Genomic DNA, 20,729 nt, shown 5'->3' on the forward strand with positions numbered 1-20,729 from the left:
GTTGTTCCCTTTGTCATCGGTATGTTACTTGCCCGAGATTCAATCGTCGGTATCTTAATACCTAGTTCAATCTCGTTACCGGCAAGTCTCTTTACTCGTTTCATAATACATCATCTCGCAACTAACTCATTAGTTGCAATGCTTGCAAGGCTTATGTGATGTGCATTACCGAGAGGGCCCAGAGATACCTCTCCGACAATCGGAGTGACAAATCCTAATCTCGAAATACGCCAACCCAACATTTACCTTTGGAGACACCTGTAGAGCTCCTTTATAATCACCCAGTTACGTTGTGACGTTTGGTAGCACACAAAGTGTTCCTCCGGCAAACGGGAGTTGCATAATCTCATAGTCATAGGAACATGTATAAGTCATGAAGAAAGCAATAGCAACATACTAAACGATCGGGTGCTAGGCTAATGGAATGGGTCATGTCAATCACATCATTCTCCTAATAATGTGATCCCGTTAATCAAATGACAACACATGTCTATGGTTTGGAAACATAACCATCTTTGATTAATGAGCTAGTCAAGTAGAGGCATACTAGTGACGTTTGGTTTGTCTATGTATTCACACAAGTATTTATGTTTCCGTTTAATACAATTCTAGCATGAATAATAAACATTTATCATGAAATAAGGAAATAAATAATAACTTTATTATTGCCTCTAGGGCATATTTCCTTCATGTATAACCTGAAAGATTGCAGTCGTCGGCTTCGACCCCCATGCATATAATGCGGAGGTGCTCGCAAAAAACACGCGTTCACACTTAACCCAACGTCTTGGTCCTATTAAGGAGGTGATAGCGGAACAAGCGAGGCAACTAGACTATAATGCTTTAACACTTTCACTTAGCCATAGGAGTTTGACAGTGGGGCTACTAGATAGCCCCTGGTGGCTCCGCACTCTCCCGATCCCGGGGTGCGTACATGCCTGGCCGGAAAACGGCCCTTCGTTAAGGCAGAGGAATTCTAACATTCCAACAGGTCATCGAGTGGTTGACCAGTCTCACGCTATATCATGACAGTTAGTTTTCGGCTTTCTCTACTGAGGTGCTCGTCCGGATGAACCAGGGCACAATCGCAGTAGTTCTCCTGGTGCTACCTTAACCGGTAAAGCGGAACGTAAGGCACCAAAACACAGGAGCCGGGCAAACCCAACATTTGACCAAAGACAATGATTCGGAGCTAATGCATATAGGGCCAAACTCGCGACGCCGAACACTCCCTAAGGTATTCGGTCTTTGTGGTATAAACCGGGCCTAAATAATGGCCTTTGTAAGAAGCCCCTTGTGTCCAGGTACGTGCATTGTTCTGGCGTGGCCACATGCCAAGACGTCAGCATCCTTCTCAACGGTGGATATGTATCAACAAGAGACAGTAAAAAAGGTTTACGCAGGGTCTTAATCTAAAAAGAATCCTTGGGGCGGGTCCCTGCTGCACGTCTGCGCCTGTGTCTCCGTTGTGCTGTATCCTGGACGGGTGTAGCATGATGATCGTCTGTAAAAGAGAGGAATTTAGGTGAAAAGATTGTCGTGCAAAAAGGATAGTTTTTAAAGAAACCATGTATAATTCAAGATGAGAAGAAATTGCCACTTGTCTGCGTGCGTTGAGCCTTGTATTGACAAATAGGGGTGTGACCATTTGTTCGGTATAAATAGCAGCGCCGGACTTGATTAGTTGTGTCTGAGGTCTTGACGACCTATTGGATGCTTTCGCTGGTCCGGGCGCCTGTCCGGCGTTATGTCGTCCGAACTATTATCCTTGATAGAATTTGTTTGTTCGGTTTGATCATCCGGATTGCCGTTGTCCGGCAGCGGTTCGCCCTGCTCCAGCGCTGGGTCTGTGTGATCGTTATTTCTGTCGAGGCGGGATTTGGGGCGGCGCTTGCGTCGCCGCTTTGACTGCTTCTCGAGGGAACAAGCCTTCAGTGCGTCCTTCCGCTCCTCGTCGTCATCTTTTGGTGCGTGCACCATGTATACGTCATATGGTTAGGTGGGCGGTGGTTCTTCTTCGCCTCCCGCATCGTCGTCCATATCGTCGATGTTTTCAGAGTCGAAGTCGAGCATGTCGGTTAAATCGTCGACAGTGGCTACAAAGTGGGTGGTGGGTGGGCTTTGAATTTCTTCATCGTCCGTATCCCAACCTTGCTGACCGTAGTCCGGATAGGGCTCTCCTGATAAAGAGAGAGACTTTAGTGTCTTCAGAATATCGCCGAAAGGCGAGTGCTGAAAGATGTCCGCGGCAGTAAACTCCATGATCGGCGCCCAATCGGATTCGATTAGTAGGGGCGCGGAGGGTTCGGAGTCCGGAGAGGAGTCCGGCTTCTTGGAGTCACGAGTCTCGCAGAGTGCAGGGCTGGTGTTCGGCTCGATCGCCGTTGGGATCGCAGCCCCCGAGGTGGCGTCCAACCACCCATCCTCGATCAGCGCAGTTGGCTCCGAATTAAGGGTCGAAGCCGATGCGGGTGCGGCCTCCAGGGCACTGTTCGGCGGCAGAGCTAGATCATGCTCGTCGTGACAGTGTGGCGCGCTCGGCAGTGGCTCGAATCCGTCGACGATCAAGTCCCCGCGGATGTCAGCCGTCTAGTTTAAACTTCCAAATCTGACCTAATGGCCAGGGGCATAGCTTTCGATCTGCTCCAGATGGCCAAGTGAATTGGCCCGCAGTGCGAAGCCGCCGAAGACGAAGATCTGTCCGGGGAGGAAGGTCTCACCCTGGACTGCATCGCTATTGATGATCATAGGAGCCATCAAGCCTAACGGCGACGACACAGAGGAACTCTCAATGAAAGCACCAATGTCGGTGTCAAAACCGGCGGATCTCGGGTAGGGGGTCCCAAACTGTGCATCTAGGCCGGATGGTAACAGGAGGCAAGGGACACGAAGTTTTACCCAGGTTCGGGCCCTCTTGATGGAGGTAAAACCCTATGTCCTGCTTGATTTATATTGATGATATGGGTAGTACAAGAGTAGATCTACCACGAGATCGGAGAGGCTAAACCCTAGAAGCTAGCCTATGGTATGATTGTTGTTCTGTATGTTGTCCTACGGACTAAAACCCTCCGGTTTATATAGACACCGGAGAGGGTTAGGGTTACACAAAGTCGGTTACAATGGTAGGAGATCTACATATCCGTATCACCAAGCTTGCCTTCCACGCCAAGGAAAGTCCCTTCCGGACACGGGACGAAGTCTTCAATCTTGTATCTTCATAGTCCAGGAGTCCGGCTGAAGGTATAGTCCGGCCATCCGGACACCCCCTAATCCAGGACTCCCTCACCTCCTATCTATGATGATTATTGTGATAACACGTATGCTATAAAGAATAATGATAACCATGAAACTTGTCATATTGATCTTAATTTTCAATCACACGATAGTTATTTTGTTGAGTTTGCTCCCACTATTATTCATGAGAAGAAATTTGCTTATGTGGAGAGTAATAAAAATTCTATGCTTGTAGATCATGAAAAGAATGTTTTGTGTGATAGTTATATTGTTGAATTCATTCATAATGCTACTGAAAATTATCATGAGGGAGGAATATATGCTTGTAGGAATGCAATAATACCAAGTTTCCTCTCTATGTGCTTAAAATCTTGAAGTTATGCTTGTTTTACCTTCCTATGCAAGTTGATTCTTGTTCCCATAAGTTGTTTGCTCACAAAATCCCAATGCATAGGAAGTATGTTAGACTTAAATGTGCTAGTAATATTCTTCATGATGCTCTCTTTATGTTTCAATTCTTATCTTTTATGTGAGCATCATTGAAATCATCATGCCTAGCTAGGGGCGTTAAACGATAGCGCTTGTTGGGAGGCAACCCAACTTTATTTTTGTTCCTTGCTTTTTTCTCCTGTTTAGTAATAAATAATTTATCTATCCTCTTTTATGATTGAGTTTTCATGTTTTAATTAGTGTTTGTGCCAAGTAGAACCATTGGGAAGACTTAGGGAAAGTCTTGTTGATCTTGCTGTAAAAAACAGAAACTTTAGCGCTCACGAGAATTGCTGCCATTTTTATTTGGAGAGTGCTATTTAGTTAATTCTTTTTGAAGATGATTAATAGATAAATTCCTCACGTCCAGAAATTTATTTGAGAATTTTATGAGTTCCAGAAGTATACGTTTGATCCAGATTATTACAGATTGTTCTGTTTTTGACAGATTCTGTTTTCGATGTGTTGTTTGCTTATTTTGATGAATCTATGAGTAGTATCGGATGGTATGAACCATAGATAAGTTGGAATAAAGTAGATATTACAACAATATGAATTTAGAATGAGTTCACAACAGTACCTAAGTGGTGATTTATTTTCTTATACTAACGGAGCTTACGAGTTTTCTGTTAAGTTTTGTGTTGTGAAGTTTTCAAGTTTTGGGTAAAGATTCAATGGACTACGGAATAAGGAGTGGCAAGAGCCTAAGCTTGGGGATGCCCAAGGCACCCCAAGATAATATTCAAGTACAACCAAGAGCCTAAGCTTGGGGATGCCCCGGAAGGCATCCCCTCTTTCGTCTTTGTTCATCGGTAACTTTACTTGGAGCTATATTTTTATTCACCACATGATATGTGTTTTGCTTGGAGCGTCATTTTATTTTATTTAGTTTTGCTTGCTGTTTGAATAAAATACCAAGATCTGAAATTATTAAATGTTAGAGAGTCTTCACATAGTTGCATAATTATTCGACTACTCATTGATCTTCACTTATATCTTTTGGAGTAGTTTGTCATTTGCTCTAGTGCTTCACTTATATCTTTTTAGAGCACGGTGGTGGTTTTATTTTATAGAAATAGATGAACTCTCATGTGTCACTTACATTATTTTGAGAATCCTAAAAAGCATGGTAATTTGCTTTGGTTATGAATTTAGTCCTAATATGATGGGCATCCAAGATGGGTATAATAAAAACTTTCATATAAAGTGCATTGAATACTATGAGAAGTTTGATACTTGATGATTGTTTTGAGATATGAAGATGGTGATATTAGAGTCATGCTAGTTGAGTAGTTGTGAATTTGAGAAATACTTGTGTTAAAGTTTGTGATTCTCGTAGCATGCACGTATGGTGAACCGTTATGTGATGAAGTCGGAGCATGATTTATTTATTGATTGTCTTCCTTATGAGTGGCGGTCGGGGACGAGCGATGGTCTTTTCCTACCAATCTATCCCCCTAGGAGCATGCGCATAGTACTTTGTTTCAATAACTAATAAATTTTTGCAATAAGTATGTGCGTTCTTTATGACTAATGTTGAGTCCATGGATTATACGCACTCTCACCCTTCCACCATTGCTAGTCTCTCTAAATACCGCGCAACTTTCGCCGGTACCATAAACCCACCATATATCTTCCTCAAAACAGCCACGATACCTACCTATTATGGCATTTCCATAGCCATTCCGAGATATATTTCCATGCAACTTTCCACCGTTTCGTTTATTATGACACGCTCCATCATTGTCATATTGCTATGCATGATCATGAAGTTGACATCGTATTTGTGGCAAAGCCACCGTTCATAATTGTTTCATACATGTCACTCATGCATCATTGCACATCCTGGTACACCGCCGGAGGCATTCATATAGAGTCATATCTTGTCCTAAGTATCAAGTTGTAAGAAAATAAAAGTGTGATGATCATCATTATTAGAGCATTGTCCCAGTGAGGAAAGGATGATGGAGACTATGATTCCCCCGCAAGTCGGGATGAGACTCCGGACGGAAATAAATAAATAAAAGAGGCCAAAGAAGTCCAAATAAAAAATAAAAAAAGAGGCCATAAAAAAAGAGAAAAGGCCCAAATAAAAAAATATGAGAGAAAAAGAGAGAAGGGACAATGCTACTATCCTTTTACCACACTTGTGCTTCAAAGTAGCACCGTGATCTTCATGATAGAGAGTCTCCTATGTTGTCACTTTCATATACTAGTGGGAATTTTACATTATAGAACTTGGCTTGTATATTCCAATGATGGGCTTCCTCAAAATGCCCTAGGTCTTCGTGAGCAAGCAAGTTGGATGCACACCCACTAGTTTCTTTTGTTGAGCTTTCATACACTTATAGCTCTAGTGCATCTGTTGCATGGCAATCCCTACTCACTCACATTGATATCTATTGATGGGCATCTCCATAGCCCGTTGATACGCCTAGTTGATGTGAGACTATCTTCTTCTTTTTGTCTTCTCCACAACCACCATTTTATTCCACCAATAGTGCTATGTCCATGGCTCACGCTCATGTATTGCGTGAAGATTGAAAAAGTTTGAGAACATCAAAAGTATGAAACAATTGCTTGGCTTGTCATCGGGGTTGTGCATGATTTAAATTTTTTGTGTGGTGAAGATAGAGCATAGCCAGACTATATGATTTTGTAGGGATAGCTTTCTTTGGCCATGTTATTTTGAGAAGACATGATTACTTGGTTAGTATGCTTGAAGTATTATTATTTTTATGTCAATATTAAACTTTTGTCTTGAATCTTATGGATCTGAATATTCTTGCTACAATAAAGAGAACTACATGGATAAATTCTGTTTTTATCATTTACCTACTCGAGGACGAGAAGGAATTAAGCTTGGGGATGCTAATACGTCTCCAACGTATCTATAATTTTTTATTGTTCCATGCTATTATATTATCAACCTTGGATGTTTTATATGCATTTATATGCTATTTTATATGATTTTTGGGACTAACCTATTAACCTAGAGCCCAGTGCCAGTTTATGTTTTTTCCTTGTTTAGAGTATCGTAGAAAAGGAAAATCAAACGGAGTCCAATTGACCTGAAACTTCACGGAACTTATTTTTGGAAAGAAAGCAATACAGGAGACTTAGAGTGCACGTCAGGGGATCAACGAGGAAGCCACGAGGCAGGGGGCGCGCCCACCCCCCCTGGGCGTGCCCTCCACCCTCGTGGGCCCCTCGTGGCTCCCCTGATGTATTTCTTCCGCCTATATATATATCCATATACCCTAAAACTATCGAGGAGCACAATAGATCGGGAGTTCCGCCGCCAGAAGCCTCCGTAGCCACCGAAAGCCAATCTAGACCCGTTCCGGCGCCCTGCCAGAGGGGGAATCCTTCTCCGGTGGCTATCTTCATCATCCCGGTGCTCTCCATGATGAGGAGGGAGTAGTTCTCCCTCGGGGCTGAGGGTATGTACCAGTAGCTATGTGTTTGATCTCTCTCTCTCTCTCTCTCTCTCGTGTTCTTGAGGTGGTACGATCTTGATGTATCACGAGCTTTGCTATTATAGTTGGATCCTATGATGTTTCTCCCCCTCTACTCTCTTATAATGGATTGAGTTTCCCCTTTGAAGTTATCTTATCGGATTGAGTCTTTAAGGATTTGAGAACACTTGATGTATGTCTTGCGTGGGATAACCGTGGTGACAATGGGTTATTCTATTGATTCACTTGATGTATGTTTTGGTGATCAACTTGCGGGTTCCGCCCATGAACCTATGCATAGGGGTTGGCACACGTTTTCGTCTTAACTCTCCGGTAGAAACTTTGGGGCACTCTTTGAGGTTCTATGTGTTGGTTGAATAGATGAATCTGAGATTGTGTGATGCATATCGTATAATCATACCCACGGATATTTGAGGTGACATTGGAGTATCTAGGTGACATTAGGGTTTTGGTTGATTTGTGTCTTAAGGTGTTATTCTAGTACGAACTCTAGGGCTGTTTGTGACACTTATAGGAATAGCCCAACGGATTGATTGGAAAGAATAACTTTGAGGTAGTTTCGTACCCTACCATAATCTCTTCGTTTGTTCTCCGCTATTAGTGACTTCGGAGTGACTCTTTGTTGCATGTTGAGGGATAGTTATATGATCCAATTATGTTATTATTGTTGAGAGGACTTGCACTAGTGAAAGTATGAACCCTAGGCCTTGTTTCCTAGCATTGCAATACCGTTTGTGCTCACTTTTATCATTAGTTACCTTGCTGTTTTTATATTTTCAGATTACAAAAACCTTTATCTACTATCCATATACCACTTGTATCACCATCTCTTCGCCGAACTAGTGCACCTATACAATTTACCATTGTATTGGGTGTGTTGGGGACACAAGAGACTCTTTGTTATTTGGTTGCAGGGTTGCTTGAGAGAGACCATCTTCATCCTATGCCTCCTACGGATTGATAAACCTTAGGTCATCCACTTGAGGGAAATTTGCTATTGTCCTACAAACCTCTGCACTTGGAGGCCCAACAACGTCTACAAGAAGAAGGTTGTGTAGTAGACATCAGTCTACGAAGTAAACGTCCAACCATTGTCGTGCAGAGTGACTTTAGGTCTTCTGTCTCTCAAGTGATAACTGTTGTGGTCGAGTGACTTTGAATCTTCCGAGTGGAATGCCTTGTAGTCAAGTGGATGATGCTATCCCTTGAATGCTTCTGGTTTTAAGATGGTGTCCTAGGGGAGGGTGTATAGGTCAGGCCTATGACCCTACCCTAGGTACATAGCTTCATCGCCGGGGGTTACCGGAACCCCCCGGGAAGTTATTGGGCCTCATGGGCCTAGTGGTGGAAGAGAGGAGGCCGGCCAGGGAGTGGCGCGCGCCCCCCTAGCCCAAACCGAATTGGACTAGGGTTGGGGGGGCTGCCCCCCTTTCCTTCTCTCCTCCTTCTCCTTCCCTCCTTCTCCTACTAGGAATAGGAAAGAGGAGGGGAATCCTACTTGGACTGGGGAGTCCTAACAGGATTCCCCACACCTGGCGCGCCCTCTAGGGCCGGCCACCTCTTCCCTCCCCTTCTTTATATACGTGGCCAGGGGGCACCCCATAGACACACAAGTTGATCTTTTAGCCATGTGCGGTGTAACCCCTCCACAGTTACACCCTTCGGTCATATCGTCGTCTTCATCATCACCGTCACCACGCCGTCGTGCTGACGGAACTCTCCCTCGGCCTCAGCTGGATCAAGAGTATGAAGGACGTCACCGAGCTGAACGTGTGCTGATCGCGGAGGTGCCGTACGTTCGGTACTTGGATCGGTTGGATCGCGAAGACGTTCGACTACATCAACCGCGTTACTAAACGCTTCCGCTTTCGGTCTACGAGGGTACGCAGACACACTCTCCCCGCTCATTGCTATGCTTCTCCTAGATAGATCTTGCGTGATCGTAGGCAAAATTTTAAAATACTACGTTCCCAACACCTACTCGCTGCGACTAAAGATGAATGGAGTCGTTCTTTAAGCGCCAGCCGATATGCGCTCCGCACCGTGAAGATACCATTACGCTCCAGTTCCCAAACGAGAACATCCTCTCCTAGACGTGTGCAAGTTCGATTTTTAACAATCTGCTCAATGCCCACAGGGGCACAATACTCTTGGAGAAGGTCCATACGCCACGTTCCTCGTTCATCCAGCGGCCCGGACACTCTCCGTAGACAACACCGGCCCTGCATGGTGATAGGCTTACCCGAGCCTCCATTCAGGATCCAACAGTCTCTCCATATGCATATTGATTGGCCATTTCCAACCCTCCAAATGATGCCCCGTTTCAAGAGTTCAAGCCCATGAGCAATGCCTTGCCAAGAAGGTATAAGAGCATCTACAACCACAAAAAAGCTAATTCGGTGCCCTATGCACCCGCTTCAGTGTCCACGGACTGGTCCTGCCAATGTCCACAAATGGATGTCGGAGCCAATTTACGGGCTAGCATTGGAGATGCCTTTACTTGTTACTTGTCATCAATTATCTTGCTATCACACTATCTACCCAAACTATTTTACAACATTTGCAGAGAAAACCTTGCAGAAAACCGCCTATCAATATCTTCTGTTCCTTTTTGGATTGGACACTCTTACTTATCGAAAGGACTACGATTGATCCCTTATACTTGTGGATCATCAAACACCAAGACACCGCTATTCGTTCTGTCGCGCATGATTCGGGGTTTCCCCAGAGCCGGATCCATGAGGGAGGGGGTGCGGCAATGCCGCCAAGAAGGTCTACGACATCCGCAACCGTCGCCATCACTGGTCACATGCTCAAGGCTGAGACATGGTCTTCACCCAAACTCCCAACCCGCACCGCATCATCAAATCAAGCAAGCACCACCGCCGAGACATCTCGCAGTCGAAGAAGCCTACCGCCTAAACAGCCAACCGCATCTTGCCGATGTTGCGGGCTGCCACTTACCTGCACCAGCCGCCTGATCTGTCAGCCACCGGTCGGAAGCCATGCCACCAGATGCAACACGAACCGCCGAGGCTTGCTGAGCACCATGCCGGTAGGTACCATAGGTGTGCGCCCGAGGCAAAAAAGACCATCTCGGTCCCGGCCACAACCAAGCTCTATACACGCATGTGCATCACGCACGCCCGTCGGCAGACGGAGACATCAAATCCGGCAGACGCACACACCTCCTTGCTCCATCATCGCGAAGCCACTCCTCATCCTCATACATACTAGAAGGAAGCTCTAGTTCACACATTGGTCAAAACATGGGCAACCAAAACCTTGACCAAAGTATTGGCTAGCCAAATTTTAACAGGCCTAGCTTGGGCTCAAACAAACGCTGAAGTTGGAGTGGAAAAGGGCCAGCCGCCACGGAGGCAAGCCTGTAAGCCCAGTTCTGAAGTGTAGTGGTCTTTGCTGCTGTGGAGGACTGTAGACGCAGCTGCTGCATTCCGCGCGTTCCCGGTCATGGCTATCTCCTCGCCCTCCCCCGGCTTCCGCCTCTCCCTCCACCTCCAAAACCCCACCCCGACCCCCACCCCCCACCCAGGTCCCAACCGCAAGCCCCGGCCGACCCCGACCACCGAGACGCTGCGTCGCCGGCTCCTCCGCAAGGGCGTGTCCGCGACGCCCAAGATCCTCCATGCCCTCCGCAAGAAGGAGGCCGGCAAGTCGCTGCGGCGCGCCAGGAAGGAGGCCTCCGCTGCCGCCGCGCCGCCGAAGGAGGACGCGCTGGTGGCAGAGGAGGAGGCCCGCTTCCGCGCGGCCGCCGAGGAGTACCGCGTCCTCATGGGGCGGCCCTGGCACGGCGCCCGCGGCGTCGTGGGCCCTCCGCGCGCGGCCTCCGGCGAGGAGGGCCTCGTCGGCCTGCGGAAGATGCTCGAGGAGAGGAGCGGTGACAGATTCCAGTGGCTTCTTGACGGCGACGTAGAAAATGAGGGGGCGGAGGATGCCAAGGGGAAGCAGAGGCGCGTCGGCTCCGGCTGGATTTCGGAGGTGGGGGACGAGGAGAGGAGGATTGAGCTGCTGATCAGTAGGTAAGCGATGTTTCTTACGCTTGCTCTTTCAAGACTTTCTTGATTTGTGACCCATTTAGCAGCTTGGGGGTGGGAAAAGAATGATAAAAAAGTGACCAATTTAGCTCCATGGGCAGGCACCTTAAAGGCAGTTATTATAGAGTTAGCATGGATTGTATCTCATAGCTAGACACATGTTTTTTTATATGAGATTCATACTTAATTATCAAGTCACATGTGAACTGGAAGTGTTCTGTTTTCCAAAATTCAGTAAACAAGTTTGTCCACCAGGCTCAATGAAGGGGACCTTAGTTTGGGTGATTGGAGGCTTACTAGAATGATGAAACAAGCTGACCTAATATATAATGAAGATAATCTATTACAAATACTCAAAGGGCTCGAGGCAAAGGGAAACTGGAGGCAGGCTGTTGCTGTTACCGAGTGGGTGTACAATGAAAACAGTTACAAGCATCGAAGAAGCAGGTAATTTTCTGTTTATGCATTCATTTTGTACTCATTTCCTCCTTTCCAGCCACTGTAAGCATAATTTATGGTACAAAATTATGGTGGAATATCAATAACTTAACTTATATGATTATTCCATGTCTAGGTTTGTCTATACAAAGTTACTGTCAATCCTTGGGAAAGCATGGATGCCAACTGAAGCACTGCGGATTTTCACCATCATGAGGGTAGTTTTATTTTTTCCCCATAATCATAATTAATTAATTAGTATGTTTCCCTCTTTCAAAAAACAAAAAAAGTAACTGACATAGACGTTTTATCTTGCTTCACATCAGGGAGATGCTCAAATATACCCTGATATGGCTGCATACCATAGTATTGCTGTTACACTTGGTAGAGCTGGCCTTCTCAATGAGCTAATTAAAATAATCGATTATATGAGACAGAAGCCTTCAAAAAGGGTAATGATGATGCGGCGCAAAGATTGGGATCCTTGTTTGGAGCCGGATGTTCTCGTTTATAACTCGGTTAGAGTAGCTTCTGCAACTTTTCTTTTCATTCCTTTTTCCTAGTTCCCTCTTGGAAGAAGTCTTGATCTTGTTGAAAAGTTGATTGTCTTGTCACTTCGACCTTTGGTTTTATAGGTTCTTAATGCCTGCGTACTATCACAGCAATGGAAAGGGGTATTTTGGGTGTTTCAGAAAATGCGATTCGGTGGATTGACACCTACAGGAGCGACATTTGGCTTGGCAATGGAGGTAAATTGTTTACTTGATGATTGGTATTGAAATTTGGGTAATTTGGTAACATTTTTCTATTCTTGTTTGGTATACATATTTAGAAATAGTTTGTGGCATTTATATCTCGACGAAGATATCACTAATTTATTTGATTATTACCATGTTTTAAATTATTATTATGGGTACAATCTGTTAAGATACGATGCTAAAACTTATTACCATATTTTAACATATTATTGACAAATTGTGTTTGTTTTTGGGAACCACAACTGTTAGTTAGCCAGGCCTGTCTTATTGCAGATACTCTTCAGGCTGTAATACATGCATCTGGTTTACTGTTGGTCTCTGTTTGTATTGTTCTAGAGATTCAGTGCTCTGATTTTGCCCTGCCTGTATTAATATTACCCTTATGTCAAGTTATTTATCTTCCTCCTATGCCTGTCCTTTATCTCATATCTTCATTTGTCCAATCTGTTCCACTCTCAAGGAAATAATATGGTATCACATTTAAGAAAAATATGGTGTTTTTTCTTTGTTGAGTCTGTCATTTGTTTTACCATATTGTTATTCTTACTGGGGCTGCTTTCTGAAAGGTCATGCTTAAATCCAAGAAGTATGAGTTTGTCCAGAAGTTCTTTGAAAAGATGCAGAGAAAAGGGGTACCTCCAAGAGCGATAACTTATAAAGGTAGCGCTGCAGTAAGCTTCATCTGATGTATTGCATTCATGCATTGTAGTTATATTCATTGGATTTGTTATTTGACATTTCAGTTATGTAGTTGACCTTCAAATATTTGCACTCAGTGTTAGTAAGAGCCTTCTGGGAACAAGGGAAAGTAAATGAAGCAGTTGAAGCAGTTAAAGACATGGAACAAAGAGGAGTCGTTGGAGCTGCAAGTGTGTACTATGAATTAGCTTGCTGTCTTTGCAATAAAGGAAGGTGGAAAGATGCTATGTTACAGGTTTGTGATTGATCATGTATACATTTATATCTGCAATCATACTGCTTTCTTCTTTTTGGTGTAACTAGTCAAATAGTGTTGCCTTCTGAGGTTTGTGCTAGATATGATTTGATTTCTTCATCGAGATTTGTTTAGAAAAACAGCCCAGGAACCATGCCATATGTCCTACCAAGGTTAGGAGTAATGTGATAGCTTTTCTTTGGCTGGCAAAAAAGCTGAAGAAAAAAGATGCTCTGATCTTTGATGTGTGTATGATCTTCTGAGAATAGCTAATCTGGTTGTTACTGGAAAAGCCACGAGGTATGAATTTGTGCCCACTAGGGGTTCTTGCCACCTCAAGCTGCACTTATCTGCTGAAAGTTGAGTTCTGGCATGCAAAATCTCAAATGCTACTAACACAAATGGTGGTGTTTAATTTACTAATAAAGTAGAAATATATATTTTGGACTTGCTTTACATAAAAATATATCGGTACAATACTAAATATAATCAATTTAGGTAGTTCGGTACAGACTACCAGTCAAAGTTAAGGAAGTTTGACGACTCAAATTCTAAAACAACACGTCTTTGTGAACAGCGGGAGTAAGAGACTAATTTAAAACTTGAAACAAACTGAGAAAGACAGCACCTTAAATAATCCTGAAAATGTTGTGCTGAGGCAATGATGCATTACCACATAAGATTTCCAAAGCTAAACACTATGAATATTCTTGGTCAAAGTTGTTTATGGGATACCATGTCTTGTCCAACACGTCATATATTCTAGAACAGAGAGCACAGAGGATACGGCTTTCCTCTTCTATTGCGGGTTTTGTTTTGTATCTCCACTCTGGCTCCATTTTCTTCCTGGAGTCAAATTAAGTAATCTTACTTCCGCAGAACACTGGCATTACTGTTTTGATTCCTTATTGCACGAGTAATATCTCCATGTGGGGACTTGGAGATTAAAGAAAAGAAAGGGCAGCCCCAGTGCATGTAGCTCCCGCTTGCGCAGGGTCTGGGGAAGGGTCCGACCACTTTGGGTCTATTGTACGCAGCCTTTCCCTACATTTCTGTAAGAGGCTGTTTCCAGGACTTGAACCCGTGACCTCAAGGTCACAAGGCAGCAGCTTTACCACTGCGCCAAGGCTCCCCTTCAGAGTAAAGAAAAGAAATGTATGCAATATATTCTTATGATAATTTTTCTGTTTCAGGTTGAGAAGATGGAACAGCTTCGCCTCACTAAACCACTGGAGTTCGCATTTACTGGCATGATCCTAGCCTCTTTTGATGGTGGGTATATCTCCGAGTGTATCTCGATATTTGAATCAATGAAGGACTACTGTACTCCAAATATTGGGACGATAAATGTCATGCTAAAAGTGTATGGACGCTGTGATATGTTTGGGAAGGCAAAGGACATGTTTGAGACCACCACATATAGTGTTTGTAGTTCTCAGCCACATACCCGTGACCATTCATCACTTAAAGCAGACGTGTATACATACAGCTCTATACTTGAAGCATCTGCATCCGCCCAACAGTGGGAATATTTCGAAAATGTATACAGACAGATGACTCTTTCTCAACACCATCTAGATCAAAGCAAATATTCATGGTTGCTCATCAAGGCATCCAGAGCTGGAAAGGTGTGTTTATTATCTACTACCCCATAACCTTTTCTGAGATATATGACTTCGCGTTTCAATTCTGAACACAATACTAGCTAAGATCCATGTTTGGATAATATGTTCAAGATATCTGTGCAAATATGGCCTTTTACATCGTATTTAACAAATAAAAGTAAAGTTGTGTTCATCATGGAGTTAACATTTGTTTGCTATCTAATAATATTAATATGGCTACACCCCTGTTTGTGTGACAGTTTGTACTCTCCAGAAGAAATGTGGCACCTGAAACTCCACCTTATAATGATCGTCATTGTCATCATCATCCAAGTTGTTTTCATTTCTTTCATATCCAAATTTATTTCAATTTGCATTGGCAGATCTTCTTCAAGTTTGTGCTAATTTGTGCATCTGACCTCAAGAGAGGGCATTCCAAATACCTTTAGCCTGCTACTAGGAATTGCCGCGGAGTGTGCTTGCACCGAAGGTGACCAAGTGCAGAATTATTTACTCATCGTGCTTTTGTTTTGCAGCCCTATTTGGTGGAGCATGCACTTGATTCAATACTTGAAAGAGGAGAAATCCCTGACGTAGAGCTGTTCACTGAAAATATTTGCCAAACTATTGCTGATAGCGACCATGCAAGGACACTGCATCTCATGAATACTATGTCTGCGTCTTCAGTCGAGATGAATGAACAGCAATGGAGCGATCTACTTCAGCAAAATTCACATCGATTCAGGGTGGATGCGTTGAAAGACCTGATAACGCACCTCAGTACTAGTGATGCCATCAAAACAGATCCCGGACTTGGTTTTGTAAGAGCATTGCAGTCCCAATGTGCAACAATGTTGACGAAAGACGCTGAAGAGCCTCAAGCAGATAATTGTTCACATAGCAATCTGATGGAACAGGATGAGCTCTCTTGCAAGGACTCATTGGGTAGTCATGAATTATCTGATTCCAGTACTGATATCCCTGTATCAGGTGTCAAAGCTGGGTCGGGTGGGGACATTGTACTGCATGGTCCGCATTCAGAAGATGAACATCGTAATCTTGCGCACTGGGGCACACAGGTATCTGCCATCGACAAAGTGCTTGATTCCATGAACTCATTTGGTAACTGTAGTTCCTATGAAAAGATGCCGACAGCATCAGAAATTCTCGAATCATGGGAGCAGGAGTGTGTTGAGGACATATTTGCTCCGAAGAAGGGAAGCAGAGAAACTATGAGAGGATAAATGAATGAAGCACTCAGGCATGTTGTTTGATGTTATTAGTGTAAAATTCAGACATCAATTTGAACTGGCCTCAGGCCTGGTTAATGCGGAAATAATGGAGTCCCGCAGGCTTTGGTTGCTTCTGGTTGTTGTGATCCCACCATAGTTCTGTAGAAGAGTAAACCAACCTGTGAGTATTTATTTGCACACATGTTCTTTTGTTGCACAAATTATTTGCGGAGATGTTGATAAGTGCTGCTCTGGGGTAAATATGTGTGGTAGTTTAGGGACAAACCTGTGTATTAACTTCATTTGTAAGAAGTGGATCGGATCGCGAAGGATACTTAGGCACATGTTCTAGTAGGAACTGTAATAGAACTCTGCTTTTTTGCATAACAAATCACATCAATTTGTGAATCACCGATTGTGGGTGCTTGCTCGAGCCAGTAATGAAAAAAATAGCTCCATGAGCAAAAGCCCCAGAACCATGTCAAGCAAGATTTTGCAGTTGTTAACATGTACAGTGGGTGTTGCAATGAAACACGAGTGCGTAGCTGCGCACATTTTGGAGTTAGTCGGTTCCATTTTAACCTCGTTTTGAGTTTCCTTTTCGAAAAAACTTCATTTTGCAATTAGGAAAACTTTTTCTGAGATTTTTTTACATATGTTAGATTTTCCTTTTTTGAGCAGACTGAGATTTTTTTTGTGAGAAGTATTGAGCAGACTGAGTTTTTTTTTGAACACTTTTTATTTATCATAGCAACTTTATTCACTAAATAATAGCCAGATCGTTACATAGCGTGCGAGAATAAAGTCAGGGACATTCGATTCCCAAGATTCAGACCTACTAATGCTGAAACAATGTTTTGCTAATGCATCCGCCACAGTATTTGCTTCTCTGCTACAATAACCGAAGGCGATACTAGCGAACTCCATGGTCACAAGAGAGCACTCTGCAATGATTGGAACATCAGTTCCCATGTAAGCATTTGGATCAGATATTGCCTCCAACGCCACCATGCTATCAGACTCTATGATGACATTAGTACAACGCAGATTTGCTGCTAAAGTTAAGCCACTTCCAAACAGCTGATAATTCTGCTGAGTGAACATTAGAGACATGGGGTAGAACACATGTTGCAGCTGCCAAAAATTTGCCCCGATCATCACGAGCTATAGCTCTGCGCGCTCCTGACAAAGTTTCTGCATGAAATGACGCATCCACATTCACTTTAACAGCTCCGTCAGTTGGCTTCTTCCAGAGCAGACTGAGTAGAAAAGAGATTTGGGAATACTACACGGGAAAACCGCAGATGGGCCGTATTAACGGGCCTGGATAGCTCGGCCCAAGAGGTGCGGGCCTTTAGTGGGCCACAATTAGTTCTCTACAGAAATAGTCCAAGTGCCATAAATAGCCCAACAGGTCCCGCCATTCACGTGCAGGTGCCGCGGCAAAAGTAAAACCCTCGTTTAGCCGTCGCCCTCAGGCGACCGGCGCGACGCTGTGAATGTGAGCGACTTCATCGATCTCCTTCCCACTACCTTCTGCTTTCTTCCGATTTCATTTCCATGTCATCGTATACGCACTCGCCTCGCCAGGCGACGATTGAAATCTGCCCTACCTGATTCAGTGATTCTGCTGCGTGATTTGTTTTGCATGACTAACTCGATCCTTAGCTACTATGTGAATTTTGTTTCCAAACTCGTTTTTAATGAAATCTCTTATCGGAATCGCATCACAAACAAAGACGTAAAGTAGATCTGGTCTCAACCATTTTTTGCCGCCGGTCGTTACTTAACATTAGATTACATACACTTTGGGACCCAAGCTGATATTTCGAACAATCTCCATGTAATCATTGTATTCGTTGACCTTTTCGAGCCGTCGCCCTGACTCCAGATTGCTTTCATGTCAACAATGAATCCTCCTCGCCAATACGCCGCAGCTGCGAGCGACAACGGACACGTTGTGACTAGTGACATGGACGACTTCGTCTTCAGCGGGGAGGCGGCGGCTGCTGCTCGCTCGGTAAGACTGCCATGCACACCTGAAAAAACAAAATGATATATGCCCAGTAGTCAGTAAATATAGTTAGTGTTTTGCTAATAACATGCATGCTGGCTTTCAGTTTTTAGGTTTAAGTCCATTTCCGGACTTCAGAAAGTCTTTTTCTCTCAAAAGATCGTCCAAATCAAAATACGTTTTGACCATTTCCTTTGTTTTGAAGGCAACTTTAAACTAGACACCCCGTTTTGATATGTTTTCATGAGTTTTTTCTGTATTGTAGTTCTTTACAATATTTTTCTGTGGCATCTTTACTCTAGCTCCTATTGCATTTTTGTGATGTATATTTTCTACTGCATTTTCCGTACATTATCTTTCTTGCTTCATTTGTGCACTAGTTTGTGTCGTCTTTTCCTACTGCTGCATATGTTGTATCCCATGTTTATGATGCATATGTTGTGCCCCATGTTTCTGCTGCATCTTTCTACTAAATTTTTTATAAGAGTTTTGCTTCGGTACACCCCTCTTAAAAGTTTACAAGAATCTAAAGTTTCTACAAAAGGCCATCATCATGTTAGCCTGCAGATCAAACGTGTTGAATGGATTGATTTGGATACAAAAGACTATATTGTCCTTTTTTAATTGAAGAGGTACATTCTAATCTTCACCTTTGATTTGCATCTAAATCCCTAAACTTTTCTATGGGGTGTACCAAAGCAAAGTTCTAGTTTCCACTGTGCTGCAACATTCATCTACTGGTACAAAAAAGAAAGGAAGAAACTAATAACTACCCCCTCCGTCTCATAATGTAAGACTTTTTCACACTACACTGTATTAAACACTCTCGTGCTTACTCTTAGAGAGTGTTTAAGACAAATGAAGAGTGTTTAAGACAAGAGAAACCCCTATAACTGAAGAAGTTTGCCCTATTCTACCAAGAAATATTCCAAATGTGGTGTAAGAATTGGCATGAAAACCCGACCCTGGAATTGCCCAAGCTGTTAATCAATGTAGTGTTAGGTTTCTAAGGTTGTAGATTAAAATTAATTATATTTGGTCTTGAGGTTTCTGGGTTTTAATGGTCTCCTAAGGTCTCAAAGGCTTAAATTAGGATTTAAGTATTTTAGGGCAAATGACTATGTCCTTAACTCTGTAAATTTTTGTGCAGTTAAGTTCCAAACTATGTGGATATCTTTGCAATTAGTGTTCCTAATAGAAAATTCAATTATACCTGGTGTATCTTTGTCAATGTGCATATGTACACATTGTGCTACTAGTGTTGTTAGTTCATGTTGTTGTCCTAGTCCTTATAATCTAACCCTTTTGTAGCTAGGTTAGCTGGCTACCACTCTCTCGTTTACATGGGTATATATCCCCCCACCATCAATACAATTGATAGTGTGAAAACCTTCTTCCTAGTCTAAGCTCTTACATTCTACCAGCCTCTTCCTAAATCATGCGATACTCATTTCCTCACTTCTGCACCTACTTGCCATGGACGGCGCCTCTTCCGTATCCTCTGGCGCAAACACTAAACCCTTCACCGTTGCGATCAGGCAAGTTCCCATCCGACAACATGTTCCTATCATTCTCGACCTCCAGGAATCCAACTATACATTGTGAACTTCAATGATGGTCTTCCGCATGTATGCGCTCACCAACCACATCGACGACTCCGCCAATGCCTGCATGCGCCTCGTCGATCTTGATTGGACATCATTCAACTCATGCATTGTCAATTGGGTGTACACCACCACCTCCTCCTCTCGGAGACCCTCGACATCATTGTCAAACTCGATGACACCACCTACTCCGCCCGGATAGTCGTCCACAACCTCTTCCTTGGTGACCGTGCTCATCAAGGGATCTATGACCTGCACAAATTCCATAGTCTATATCAAGGTGTGATCTCTCCATTGTGACATATTGTAGCAAGCTAAAGTAGCTCGAGGACACTCTTCGGAAAATCATCGGCTACCACACACCAATGAGGGCATTGTCCTCAATGTCATCACTGACCTAAAGTCAGGCTTCAATCAGTCTTCCACCAACATGTCCTTGCGTGGGCCGCCATCCTTCCTCGAGCAAGAGGAGCGGAACATCACCCACATCAACGCCATGGAGGACGAATCCACCCTCCACATCCATGCCCATGGCGACTCATGTTGTCCCAAAATTCAATGCTAGAGTTGTTAGGACTGCATGAGCCAACATGGGCTTTGGCATGGAGGGAACGACAATTTAGAAAGGATGACAACCTGTGCAAGGGATTGCTGGTGACAGACATACTGAAGTTAGATCTTGAGGTTTCTGACGAAATTAAGGACGAGGCCCTCGCTCCTGATGTTCTAGTCGACATGCATCACGATGTGTTCGTGAGATGAGTTAGCTTGCTACAGTATTATGTGATAGAGAGACCACCTTGGTATAGATTGTATAATTTGCGGAGGGCATATATTGCACGATGAGAACGGTTGTTGAGGAAGAGGTTGTGAACGACAAGCCAGAGG

At 43.7% G+C, this 20,729-nt stretch overlaps 1 protein-coding gene across 2 annotated transcripts; it reads left to right on the forward strand.

Annotated features, from left to right (window-relative positions):
• The first annotated feature begins 10,655 nt into the window (after positions 1–10,655).
• Positions 10,656–16,634, forward strand: LOC125543209 (pentatricopeptide repeat-containing protein At5g67570, chloroplastic). 2 transcript variants are annotated; one of them, XM_048706477.1, is made up of 9 exons: positions 10,656–11,242; positions 11,513–11,704; positions 11,832–11,913; positions 12,133–12,213; positions 12,331–12,444; positions 13,020–13,113; positions 13,230–13,387; positions 14,581–15,015; positions 15,528–16,634. In XM_048706477.1, exons 1-9 carry the CDS (start codon positions 10,674–10,676, stop codon positions 16,233–16,235), a joined length of 2,433 nt encoding a protein of 810 aa, XP_048562434.1. In that variant the 5' UTR covers positions 10,656–10,673; the 3' UTR covers positions 16,236–16,634. The 2 variants fall into 2 exon arrangements, with proteins under 2 accessions (XP_048562434.1, XP_048562433.1); XM_048706476.1 differs by having other exon boundaries at positions 10,659–11,242; positions 12,022–12,213.
• The last annotated feature ends 4,095 nt before the right edge of the window (positions 16,635–20,729 follow it).

The sequence above is a fragment of the Triticum urartu genome, chromosome 3 (genome assembly GCF_003073215.2).
Source record: "Triticum urartu cultivar G1812 chromosome 3, Tu2.1, whole genome shotgun sequence".
Lineage (NCBI taxonomy): Eukaryota > Viridiplantae > Streptophyta > Magnoliopsida > Poales > Poaceae > Triticum > Triticum urartu.

Bases quoted from the DNA above. Each gene is read 5' to 3' on its own strand.
- LOC125543209 (XM_048706476.1), top strand. From the start codon at position 10,674: ATGGCTATCTCCTCGCCCTCCCCCGGCTTCCGCCTCTCCCTCCACCTC. The intron at 11,705-11,831 runs GTAATTTTCTGT...TTCCATGTCTAG, and splicing joins TACAAGCATCGAAGAAGCAG to GTTTGTCTATACAAAGTTAC. The intron at 11,914-12,021 runs GTAGTTTTATTT...GCTTCACATCAG, and splicing joins GGATTTTCACCATCATGAGG to GGAGATGCTCAAATATACCC.